We start from the raw sequence: 12,428 nt of genomic DNA on the forward strand, positions 1-12,428 counted from the left end.
ACTGTAAAATGTTTCGAATAAGAAATAAATCAAAGTATTTTTTTAGAGTTTTTTATTAAATAAATAACAAAATATCTTTATTATGCTAATTAAAAGGTATAACAAAATGTGAATATGTACAGAAGTTACAAAATTAAATTTTACCATTAAAATTCCACTGTTGGGAAAAAATTCAAATTATTTGCTTCCAAGACCTTTACGCCACTTGACTATGAGGACAGTTATCAACATGAAGTAGACTATCCAACCCAGACAGGAGATGAAGCCACGATACACTGCTGGGTGGGATAGACCCCAGGCTCGTGCAGAGATGCCACGGAATGCTTCGGTAGAAAGGGTGAGTGGCAACAACCAGCCAATGGACTTGAGGACATAGTGCATGCCCTCCATTGGCCACACCATCCCTTTAAAAAGAAGAATCATATTACAAGGTGAAGTTGAACTAAGATCCTCTCCAATACTTAAACTACTTGAGAATGAAGTAAACCCATCACAGAACCACAAAATTAATTGGTTGGGTTAATTTTCAACCCATCATCAATGATCAGGTTCTTAGATGATTTAGAAAGACTGGATCATTCATTGGTTAGTCATCCAAGAAGCAGCCATTCTTGTTCATGTTAACACATTTTTTTGTACAACAGTTACAGAAGGATATGAAGTGAAAAGTGAAATGAAATTAGGCTGAAAGGAAGCCATGGAATTAGCTTATGGAATGGAGGTGAAGTTGGGACTATACGTACAGTACTCTCTTACAATTAACCTCAATAGTAAATGTATAATCACAACATGTAAAAATTGCCCTTGTTCCTTACCACTTAGCATGGAAAGAGGGAAGAAACTTCCTAGACCCATGAACGTGGCAGAAGTGTCAGAATCACAAAAAACAGCCACCATAAATCCTAAAAAACAAGTAAAAAAATTTAACAACAAATATCAGTCTATTTTTTTAAACTGTATATGTATGAATATTATCAAGTGATCACAAAAGGAAATAATTTCTATAAACAGTATAATACTATTATTTTAATACATATTTTTTTAGTTTTGTAAATAAATGTGCTCACCATAACACATTCCACTCATTCCAATCAGTAGTAACAGTATACAAATTAGGGTTATGCTTCCAACCATGGGGTTGTCGAAGATGACAAAGCAGACGATCATCATGAGAAGGGTCTGGATTGCAAGGACAATTAGTTGTACCAACACGTGGGTGACCAGGAGTTCCACAAGGGTAGTACCTGGCAGACAAAGCAATACGAATGAGTTTGAAAAACAATCGAAATATATTTTATATTACTAATATGGCCCATTATGTTTTCATGAAGATAGCAAAAGTAAAAAAATCTTTTGAGTATTCTAAAAGAATTTCAGTCATTTATAGTAAAAACTGAGACAATCTTGAAATTAGGCCATGGAAAAACTATGGAATATAAGAGTATGCTTACGCTATGTAAAGTATATGAAATAAACATGTTTTTATTTATAAAAAATGTAATTTACTTTGCCTTTTGAATACCAATGTTCAATCTATTCTATGTACACTCTGTAAGAAAAGAGTTAACATATGATCCATGAGATGTTTAGATAAACTGCCATTTTCTCCTACAAATGAATTTTGTTTATCAAAATTCGATATTTAGCCTTCCTGAAAGTTGGTAAAATGATGATTACTACTTTTTTCATGATGATTGCACTGGTAGCACAAAAATACCCAATTAAAATCGACAATTGTTTCATTCTAGGGTCCTGTTGTATCTACAACATGGACGTGATAATGAATACCTTTACACCTAGCCAGGAAAAAGTGTGATATTGTGGTGAATATAATGAAGGGGAGCAAGCACAAGGCAAGATGCAGACTGTAAAAATAGACAGGCAACTGTGACAGAGGAGTCCATCTGTTTTTGACTAAAAACATATATTGAAAAAAATCAATCTGTAATAGAATTCATACTGTTTATATGTAAATATTTCTGTTTTTAACATCTTCACTACTGCTCTATAATGAGTAAAACCTACTACTCTTTTTCACATTCTGTGTAGTAATACATATTATTATTATTCTTTATTGAACATATTCTTAGAGAACAGTACAATCGTCAGATTTTATTTTGTTACACAGGTTAGAAAGTTCTGTTTAAAAATTCATTTATCGTGTAAAATGGATGGTCTTGAAGCCAGAGTTTTAGTTTGTGTCCAAACTGCAGCCGGTCTCTCCTCTTCAGTTCTAGTGGGAGGGCGTTCCACAGCTTTGCTCCGACATACGTTGGCTTCTTCTCCGTAACTGATTAAGCCACATTGCACAGGTACACTATTAAATTATAATTAATATAATTTATTATTTTTACCATAGATGTATCTTATTGATAATAATAATTATTTACAGCTTAAAAGTAGTAGTATATTTCTACTACAATTTCATGATTTAGATTATTCAAAATGCTTTTTCTACTTTGTAACTCCAAACAAAATCAGAAATAATGTTGTTTTGAATTCCTCTGTAACCATTCAGTGAATAAATTACTTATGTTTAAAGTAACCATACAATAATAACTTACCAGCAACCAAACTTCTCTCCAAAAGGCCTTGCATTTTCTCCATCAGAATTGCCCCCACAGTAAACATCATAGGTAAATAAAATTCAAATCTGCAAAATCAAGTTAATTTTGAAATACATACTTTATTTTTTTAAATACTGTAACAATTAATCTGGTTAACTGTATTTATGTAACACAAATATGCAGTTTTCATCATCTGCACATAAAAAGCAGAATAATGAAAATTAAGACATGTATTCCCAATCCCATAGTAAATAAATAATGCCAACTATAGGCACAAAATTGCTGCCATTACAAATTAGGCAATATATTGCACTATTTTCACATTATCACATTACCAGTAGTTCTGGAAAGTAGGTTAGGTTGAGTCTTAATGAATAATTACATTTTATACAACTAAAATTAAATTTTTATCAAACACAATCAATGTGAAGATTGGCTTATACAATTTTTTACCATTTAATAGGGTACAAACTTATCGTCCTTATTGTATGGATATAAAAATTGTATTAACATTTTGAACAAGATACGAAGTGAAGAAACCTATGAACATTTTTGGAACCAAGGAGGTAGATATCCAGGTTATAACAATTTATCACAAAACTACTCCTAACACCTCTGAAAACATGTAGATTCCAAAATAAAATTATTTTCTGGACTGGGTGTTAATCAAGAGATGTGTTGCAAAACTCAGTAACTAAAAATAAGGAATTGAGATGGCTCATGGTTTAGAAAACTTCCTTTGGAACAAAATCCAAGATTATTCCAGTGTTGCTCTAAAAAGATTATCCTTCAAAAATACAAAGAAAAGCTCAAACATCTTTTCAGAGTTTGTTTTTCTCTAATTTAATTTACCATACCACCTTTAACTATCATAAAAAGTTAACCAAATCATTCCATAACTTGACATAGGTCTCCTTTTATTGTGCAGAAATAGATGCTACTTGTTTCAAATCTGGTGTTATAAATTAAAGAGAAGTTTTAACTGAGAAACACATGTTACACTTTACACTTTGCATGTGTAACACATTCACTGTGGAGTCATAACTATTTATTATCATCTGCCAGAATCTCTTTAAATGAAGTCACTGTGAATTAGTTATTTAATACAACATAAGTTTAAACAACAGTACTTACAAATTAACTATAGCTGGTGTGGTGAAGTGGACAAAGCTTGGATTATTAGATCCATAAACAGCATCTTTAAACTGAAACAATGATTTAACATTTGTATGATGTATAGTTGTACAGTACTTAAAATTTAAGATAAAATTTTAGTATTAAAAGATGTTGAAGTATCTATGTTAAGATCTTACAACTCCATTTAATTTTATAAAATTGGTTTGATAAGGCAATCAAACATTGAGGAGTATGAACTAATATTATAAAAATGCTAAATTTTAAACTAAAATCATTTAATTTGTATAATTTAAAATATGTATTGCAAAATAATAATGATATTTTTTTGGTTATGCTTAAATTTTAAATTGATTTTCGTTTATAAAATTGCCACAGTTGTATAACTAACATAATGTGGTATATAGTCATAACTTCACTCAGATGTGACATCATTAATTTGTATGATGCAGGTCACCCTATCAGCTTTGCCAAATACTCTGTGATACTTGCATCCTAAGTACACTACTAATACATTCGACCAGCTTCTTCTTATTGGAATCGAATGCTTAATTTATGAACAAACACTCCAATGATTAAAAAATGTTATTTTGTGAGGCTTTTCTTGTTGAATGAACACATTATCAGACCAACATAACTGAAATAAAAGTAAAGTAAGAATACAATATATTCCCATATTTTTTAGAATATTCCAAAATTCACTGTTACTGCCTTTAATGTAATTAAATATTAATTTTTATATATACAATAGACATACATCCTAGTCTTTAAAATTTTATCTCTTTGTATTTTTAATGGTATGTGTTTTTATTTAAGTCTAAATTGTTTGTATTATTACTTTACTTCTATTTAAGTTATTTGGGTCTTATGATGTGTTCATTGAATAAAGGCCTCACAAAATAAAATTTCTTAATTTTTGGAGTGTTTGTTCATAAATTACACTACCAATGTTTTAGTTTGAACCCTAAAAAGTTTTTATCAAAATATTAGCACTTATATTATAAAATATATATATATATATATATATATATATATATATATATATATATTCATAGTTATACGGTGAAGACCATTAACTCATAAGTACATCCCTTCCATTACACATGCTTGAATGAATGATTTCACAACTTAGGTCTTACAGAACCTGTGACAAACTAATGATAGTAAAAATAAATATATAATAATAGCGAAACAAAATTGACTAACATTTCAATGTTAATTAACTATGTTAATTTCAAATGAAGTTTAAGTACCTTTTGTTAACTGCTACTCTTTTAAATTATTGGCAGTTCAAAACCATAAAAATAGTAACTATAATTATTGGGCTACCTTTATAACTTCTAGCAGGGCCTTTACTGTTTATAATCCATGTGGCCTTTATGGACTCTGTAGGTTTACAAATCTTTAAGATTACCAAATTATGAGGTACATAAATTCTATTTTTCTAAAATGAACAGTCATCATAACTGAAATTTATACATCACTATTCACGGTTTGTGATTTAACTCTTTAGACCTGTCTATAAAAACATCCTTTAATTGAACTAGTTATCTAGCAGTTTTAAATGTTTTTATGAGAGGAGTTTTTGTCTGATTGATCACAAATGCTTCCAGATCACCTTACATCTACCTCTGACTCGATTATTCCAGTTTCAAGTGATAATCATGATAGACAATCCACACTATAATTAGTTGAGCATTAGCAAAGCCTATATCTCAAGGGGCTGGCAAATTTAATTTTTGTCTATCTGACTGTCTGTATGTACAATATCTTGAAAACGAATTGACTTATAGACTTGAAAGTTTGCATGAAGCTTCATTTATATATAGACAACACTGAGTTCGATAATATTTGATTTCACTGCATGCACTCTTGCATTGTAGTATCTTCCCTAGCTCATTGAAACTATTAAATATTTGAACACTGCTATTAGAAACCTAACTTAATGAACAAAAATGTGGATGGATATCATGTAGCAAATATCTCGAGAAAGATTTAATCTGTGATCTTAAATGTTGCATGAAACTTCATTACTACATAGACAAGAATGAGCTCTATGATGATGCATGTTTGAGCATGGAATTTGGCTAAGCGTTGTCAAATCCTATCACTCAATAGAATGACATAATTTCTCTTTTGTCTGCCACACAATGTTAAAATTTCTTTTCTATATGATTGTCTGTCTGTCTATCTATCCACATCACATCACGAGATTGAAATGTGCTATAGATAACCTCAGTGAAACCTGTTACACATGTGATGTTGGCATACTCCTACCTTGTCTACATTGTAGCGGTACTTAAATGTTGGATAGATCATCATCTATCTCTGTAATATTAGATCTGACACTTTTACACCGGATGATGGCTAGTAATGAGCATAAATTTGTGACTAAAAATGTATGAGAAAATCTCTTTACCCCATAAGTTATTTCTCCCGATTATTTTTTGAAACGGCTCCATGTATCCAGCTGAAATGAGTGTTTGACAAGAAAACAAACATGAATATCTGTACTATCACTCATATTGTGTGTAAAATTACTCCATAATCTCAAGAAAAAGGCTTATGTGGATTAGCATAGTTCAGATAGCATTGGAGTACTCACGTTTATTGGAATGCCAGCTGCTGCCTTTGGCCAACCACAATCCTCAAACACCTCTGTAAGGAATGAGATGAAACCAAACAGAAGGTCACGTCTCAGAAGATTTCCTATGTACTGATCTGAAATAAAATCTCTCATCAGTGAGCAATTAAGTTTTGTGATGGAAACAATTGAGAGGTGATAAAATTGATTATAAGTACTGAGAGCTACTGAACAACTACTGAACTAGTTTTGAGCTGAAAATACTAAGTAAAACAAAACCTTTTTAAGAATGATAGCAAAACAAACAATCATATTACATTTAATCTATTAATGCATGCTATATATTTGTTTGCTATGTGTGGATTAATCAAAGTATTCATATAAGATAGTTGAAAGTGCACGCCTTTACTATGGTGATTTTATTTGAATTTATACTTTACCTAATCCTATTCTCACAGTTTAAATTTCATTATTGATAATGGATTATTTAAAAGTATAAACAGGTTTTTGTGTTTCAAAAATAGGATATAATGTAAAGCATGTACATAGAAGCAATAAGCAAATCATAGTGGTGAACCATAGTAAAGGCATGGCCTTTCAACTATTTTACTGTAATACTTTGATTAATCCACACGTAGCAAACAAACATATAACACGTATTAATAGATTAAATGTACTATGACTGTTTGTTATTATATCATTCTTAAAAAGATGTTGTTTTTACTTCATGGATTCAGTAAGATGCAATGCTCGGAACATAGTGTTCCAATTTTGTAACATATAACAATGGCAAATCTCCAAAGGCTATTAATACCACATGTAAAGCCATACCATCCCATCTACACCGTCATGTAAATAATCTTCATATGACAGTCCATGAGTTAAGATAACATGACACTTCCATCAGCGGATCTGTGTGAGGTAATGATACAATTACTGACTGTTTTTAATAATCAAATGGTCATACTATACGCATAACTTTCTCCATCGTACTGTAATAATAAGGCATTAGAACTGTTGTTACATTAATCTAATACAGATTATATCAATAACTCACTTGACATATCCATCCAGATGTTGACTTCGCTGAGATCTATAGACAAATTGCTTGCATCTCTAGTGAAGTTCACTCGTTCCATCAATGTATTGGTGTAATTATGCGTAAAGTGCATTAGACCCCATGCATCATTCTTCCTTACAGCCTCAACTCCTTCTTCCAAAGTATCAAACTCGATCTAAAATCATTGAAAAATAAAATACTCAATGTTTAAGTTATTATTAATAGTTGGTAGTGTATTGCCTTTTAAAGCAAAAACAAAAAAGGCAAGACTAAATTTTTAGCATGTTTAAGCATTTTTCACTAAAAATCTTTTGTGTGTCTTCCTTAAACTTTAAACGAAGTATATAACAGTTCTTATTTAAAGGAGAGAACAGTTTTTGACTCGAGAACTTAAAAACATACATTGAGGGATATTTTTAAATCTTTATCAATAAGTCTAGACGAAGAAAGTTACCTTAACCCTTTCACTACTACTGGGACACATATGTCCCAGACAAAACAGAAAAAAATATAAATGATAATTTGTATGAAAATAAAGGTAAATTTAAGTGTTTTTATGTAAGTGGGGTATTTAGTTTTTGTTAGGTTGACAACCAGCTGCTCCACAGCTTCAACTTTGCTAGCAACAGCTTTTTTATATTGGCCATATTGTTGCAAAAACGTGTGTTGTTTGAGGTTATGGTCATGTAATGTTAGTAAATAATTGTCCACTATGTTTAAATGTGTTATTTAGTTCATTAGTGAGTTAGACTTGGTGTTCGCGTTGGTCATATATGTAGTTTTTATATTTGGTATAAGTTTTTACCAATTTTTCAGTGAACTAAATTTGTAATTGTTTCACGGGACACATATGCCCCAATGTTAGAGGACAGTGGGACAAATATATCCCATTGGTATAGGAGTTAATATGGGTGACAATTTAGGCTCAAGTGAAATTGACAAGGAACTGAATGAGTTTCCTTCTGAAATCATCGAACTATTTTACGATAGTGACAATGATCCAGAATATATTCTGACAGACAATTCTGATAGTGAGCAGGATGAACTCTTTTCTGATCATGAGTTGGAGGATGCAATCTCTGAGTTTCCAGCAGCATCATCAGTCTTTCCTGCTGCATCAGTAACATGTAATAGTGTAACTTCTGAAAATGAAATGAAGAAAATGTTGCACTATCGTTTGATCGGCTTTTTACTTCTGTAAACATACTGAATACCATCAGCCACCCTTGTGTTGCTACCTATATTAGTAATAGAAAAAACATGCCACACTTTGATGAAAAGCTGGAAAAGGGAGAGTTCGACTTTTTGGGGAATGATCTTGGTGTCCTTGCTGCTAGGTAGAAGGATTCAAAAGAATTTGTGGTCCTCAGCAATTTCCACAAGGATACTGTTACAAATGTTCAGCGAATGCAAAAAAATGATTTTGAAAGAAAATCTAAGAAGTGGTGGAAGAAGGTATTTTATAAGCTCTTGCTAACTTCTGTTGTAAACGCTTGGATTTTATATGAAGAGATTCAACATAAAAAAACCTCTTTACTGTCATTTGTTGTTCCACTAGCTGAGCAACTGTTGTGTGAAGGACGGAAAAAAACATCAGTGAAAAGAAGAATGAGCTGTGGGAGACCATCAAAAAAGGCAAAATTTATGGTAAATGTTGGCTCACATTTACCAGTTGAAGGGACCACCAGAAGGAGGTGCAAAAGTTGCTCTGAAAATAAAGTCGAATAGAGAACAAAAACCATGTGTGTGGAATGTAATATACCTCTTTGTAAGGACTGCTTTTCAAAGTATCATTTATAGATTGTATCTAAACAGAAAACAAATCTTAATTTTGTAATATTAACACTGTTTTGCACAAAACAATAATAAACTTACATTTTGCAAAACAGTGATTATTATTTACCTATACCATTGGGACAAATATGTCCCATTATTAAATACCACTGGGACATATGTGTCCCATTAAAAAAAAGTCATAAAAAATAGTAAATATTAAAATAAAAATTAAAAAAAAATACATGTTATAATTTAATAAAAGGAACAAGATTATAACAAAATTTAAAAAAATAAAAATTGGTAGTGAAAGGGTTAAGTTTAGTTTTTTGTCACCAGGATTCTTCCTGTATACAGTCATCTTAAGGGAAGCAAGTTAGTTTTACCTCTAGTTATTTTACTTTCATACTCAGATTAGTTATTTTTTATAAACAATCTTCTATATACAAAGAAAACAAACAATTGAAGATATCAGATTTAAATATTGTACAACAATTAACATGAGTCCTACCAAGTTAATAGTCTTGTCCCTGAGTTTGTGGAGGTATCGACAGCTAAGGTGCGAGTTAATATGGCAGCCCGACAACCCCATGGAGTCACACTCTTTCAGTCCCTGTGGGGTCTCCTCGTTCACCACTGCGATGTATAGTCCCTTAGGGTCTTGTCCAATGCAAAGATTAAACAGTACACACTGCACTACTGGTAGCATCATGAGGAACATCATTATTCTGAGAACAAAACTTGTAATTATTAAGCAGGAAAAATATATTTTTATATCCACAAGTAAAACAGAATAATATTCAAACTAAAGTTATAGTACACACTGTACAGCATTTAACCATTACAAATAGGTGTCTTTAAAACACCAATTGAAAAAATAACACTTGATTAACAACACAAATTAGTAAGTACCCAACATAAGTAAAACCAGAATAAAATTTAATATTTTTATTTAATGAGCAAATATTAAGTGATATGAATCAAATGAGAGTTTGTTTATTTTTATCAGATTAAACATACAATGTAGTCATTACTACTACATTACAACAATCCTTTCTTGTACGTTTTTAAAGACTTGCACTAAATAATTCTTTTTAATATGTTAGAACAAACTAACTGATCAAATAAAGATCACTCAGATTAGATCTCATTTCCTGAAGTAACAAAAGAAAAAAGTCTTTATTTGTTGTTACTGTGCAAATAATGTATTATTATGTAGATACTTACGGCACATTTCTCTTCATCCAATAAACAGTTTTTATTAGATGAGCTTTTACCCTGCATAGTTTGATTTCCATTTTGTCATCTAGTGGTGATGATGTTTTATTTCTGGTTGTTGGATAGTATTCTAACGCCTAAAAATGTTAACAAGAAACGATTAGTGTATTTATGTATAATTACCTACCTACTTTAAAAATTAGACAATTATGTTTGTTCTCTAAAACAAATCCTGGACACTTTATTTCATGTACTAGAACAAGGCAATAAATCTATTATTAATTTGGACTTCATACATTGTGTAGGATGCTATTATGGCCCAAAATCTAACATTTTGGTATTCTGTCTATTTTGGAATCTTCAAAAATTGTTTTTAGGGAATTGTCTGTTTGTATGGGCATATAAGTAAGTTTGGCTGAGTTTGTATGATTGAAATACTGTATATTGAAATACATTGTTTTCATGTTATAAAATTTTACAAAAATTTAAAATACTTATAAAATTAAGATTAAGATGCTTTAATTTAAACATTTGCTTTGATAACTTAAGCTAAATATTCACTATCAAATTTATAGTCTAATAGAACACTCTTTGTTGAGATTGAAAACAGCAAAACGTAATGTTTCATCTACCAAAGGAGAAAAGTTTAATCATACAATCATTTATGATTCTTATAACAATAAATAAGAGCTCAGATCAATTATTGCCGATACATATTTTTAACTTAATCCTTTCAGGAATATAGGTACCATTTTCTCATATGAGAACAACATTGTATCCAAATCTAAACACGGAACATAGGATGATTAAGGAAACTGTTAAACTTGTTTATTATTACTGAAAACGTGTAATAATACTTAAAACATATAATTTATTGAGGTAAAATATATCAGTTATTCAAAAAGCAATATTTTCATTTGTAGAAAATGTCTTATTGTTTAATATGACCAATTAAAAAGATATTGTGTGATTGATATTGAAACTCATTTTGACGTTTTTAATGAACTTTCTGACAGAGAACCCGTAGAGATATTACACCTTTAATTTTGATTTTATTCATAAAAGATCCTTACAAAACAAATTTCTTTAACTAATATAGAACAATGCCAATAAAGTTAAACTTAAAATTCTAAATTAATCACAAAAATTCTCAAAGTGAGTACAATTATTTTTCCATAATCAAAATGTAAGGCTATGGCGCTCTAACTCAGAGTACGGGTTCAATTTCTGGAGAGATAATTAAAAATTTGCATATGGGTGTGGATCAATCACCCTCAAAGATTTGTTAAAATGATATTAGCATAGACAGAAACCTCCTTATATGTTAGTTATGTAAGTTAAGTATTACAACAAAATAAACGCACCTGAGATTTCACCTTTAGTTTTTACTTTCCACAACCATATATGAGTTTATTTCATTTTACCCCTGTTTTCCTGCTGTCTCTCATTGTGCGTTTGCACTACCCATATGTACTGAAGGTTCCATTTACGAAGGGTCACCACTTTTGAGGGTGGTTACTTTGAAACTCAACTTTAATCAGATCAATTATTACACGACAACAGCTACAGTGACAGTGGTGTGTGCGAGGGGTAGGTGCAATCAGGGCCGGATTTACAAATTCGGCGCCCCTAGGCCTACAGACCAAAGAGCGCGCCCCCCCCCCCCCCCCAGAGGACTCTGATTACACTGACGTAGAAATCCAGTAAATTTCTTAATTACGTAATTTTGATGAAAGATAATTACAATAGTATATATATATATATAGGAGTGTTTTGAATAAATAAAAGCAATGAACCAATGAATGAATCAACGTCGCACCCCGGACCTAGTTGACCTTGGCCACCCGCCCCGCCGAGCGCCAACACCACCCGCCGCCGCAACTTTTTTCTTTTGTGTACTTTAAAATTTATGCGCCCCCTAAAATTTTGCGCCCTAGGCCTGGGCCTAGTGGGCCTATAGGGAAATGCGGCACTGGGTGCAATGACTCTGTGGTTGATGACTTTGAAGGTTCATATTACTGTGTCATCGCTGTATTCCCATCTCTGTTACTCGTATAAACCTTTACTCATGTAAGTGAATCACTCAGTTTGG

The 12,428-nt window shown here is 31.4% G+C and overlaps 1 protein-coding gene across 2 annotated transcripts in view; it reads right to left on the reverse strand.

Moving 5' to 3' along the window:
* Nucleotides 1-58: 58 nt before the first annotated feature.
* The window catches only part of LOC124363369 (ABC transporter G family member 23-like), a 53,070-nt gene continuing 40,700 nt past the window's right edge, over nucleotides 59-12,428 (reverse strand). For both annotated transcript variants that reach the window (XM_046818626.1, XM_046818621.1), the window contains exons 8-16: nucleotides 10,346-10,473; nucleotides 9,630-9,846; nucleotides 7,343-7,520; nucleotides 6,307-6,422; nucleotides 3,702-3,772; nucleotides 2,565-2,653; nucleotides 1,068-1,244; nucleotides 816-902; nucleotides 59-404 (exon numbers count right to left, since the gene is read on the reverse strand). In XM_046818626.1, coding sequence (XP_046674582.1) covers nucleotides 178-404; nucleotides 816-902; nucleotides 1,068-1,244; nucleotides 2,565-2,653; nucleotides 3,702-3,772; nucleotides 6,307-6,422; nucleotides 7,343-7,520; nucleotides 9,630-9,846; nucleotides 10,346-10,473 — 1,290 coding nt within the window. In that variant the 3' untranslated portion in view covers nucleotides 59-177. The remainder of the gene's footprint in view (nucleotides 405-815; nucleotides 903-1,067; nucleotides 1,245-2,564; nucleotides 2,654-3,701; nucleotides 3,773-6,306; nucleotides 6,423-7,342; nucleotides 7,521-9,629; nucleotides 9,847-10,345; nucleotides 10,474-12,428) is intronic.

This window comes from Homalodisca vitripennis, chromosome 1 (assembly GCF_021130785.1).
Source record: "Homalodisca vitripennis isolate AUS2020 chromosome 1, UT_GWSS_2.1, whole genome shotgun sequence".
In the NCBI taxonomy this organism is placed as follows: domain Eukaryota; kingdom Metazoa; phylum Arthropoda; class Insecta; order Hemiptera; family Cicadellidae; genus Homalodisca; species Homalodisca vitripennis.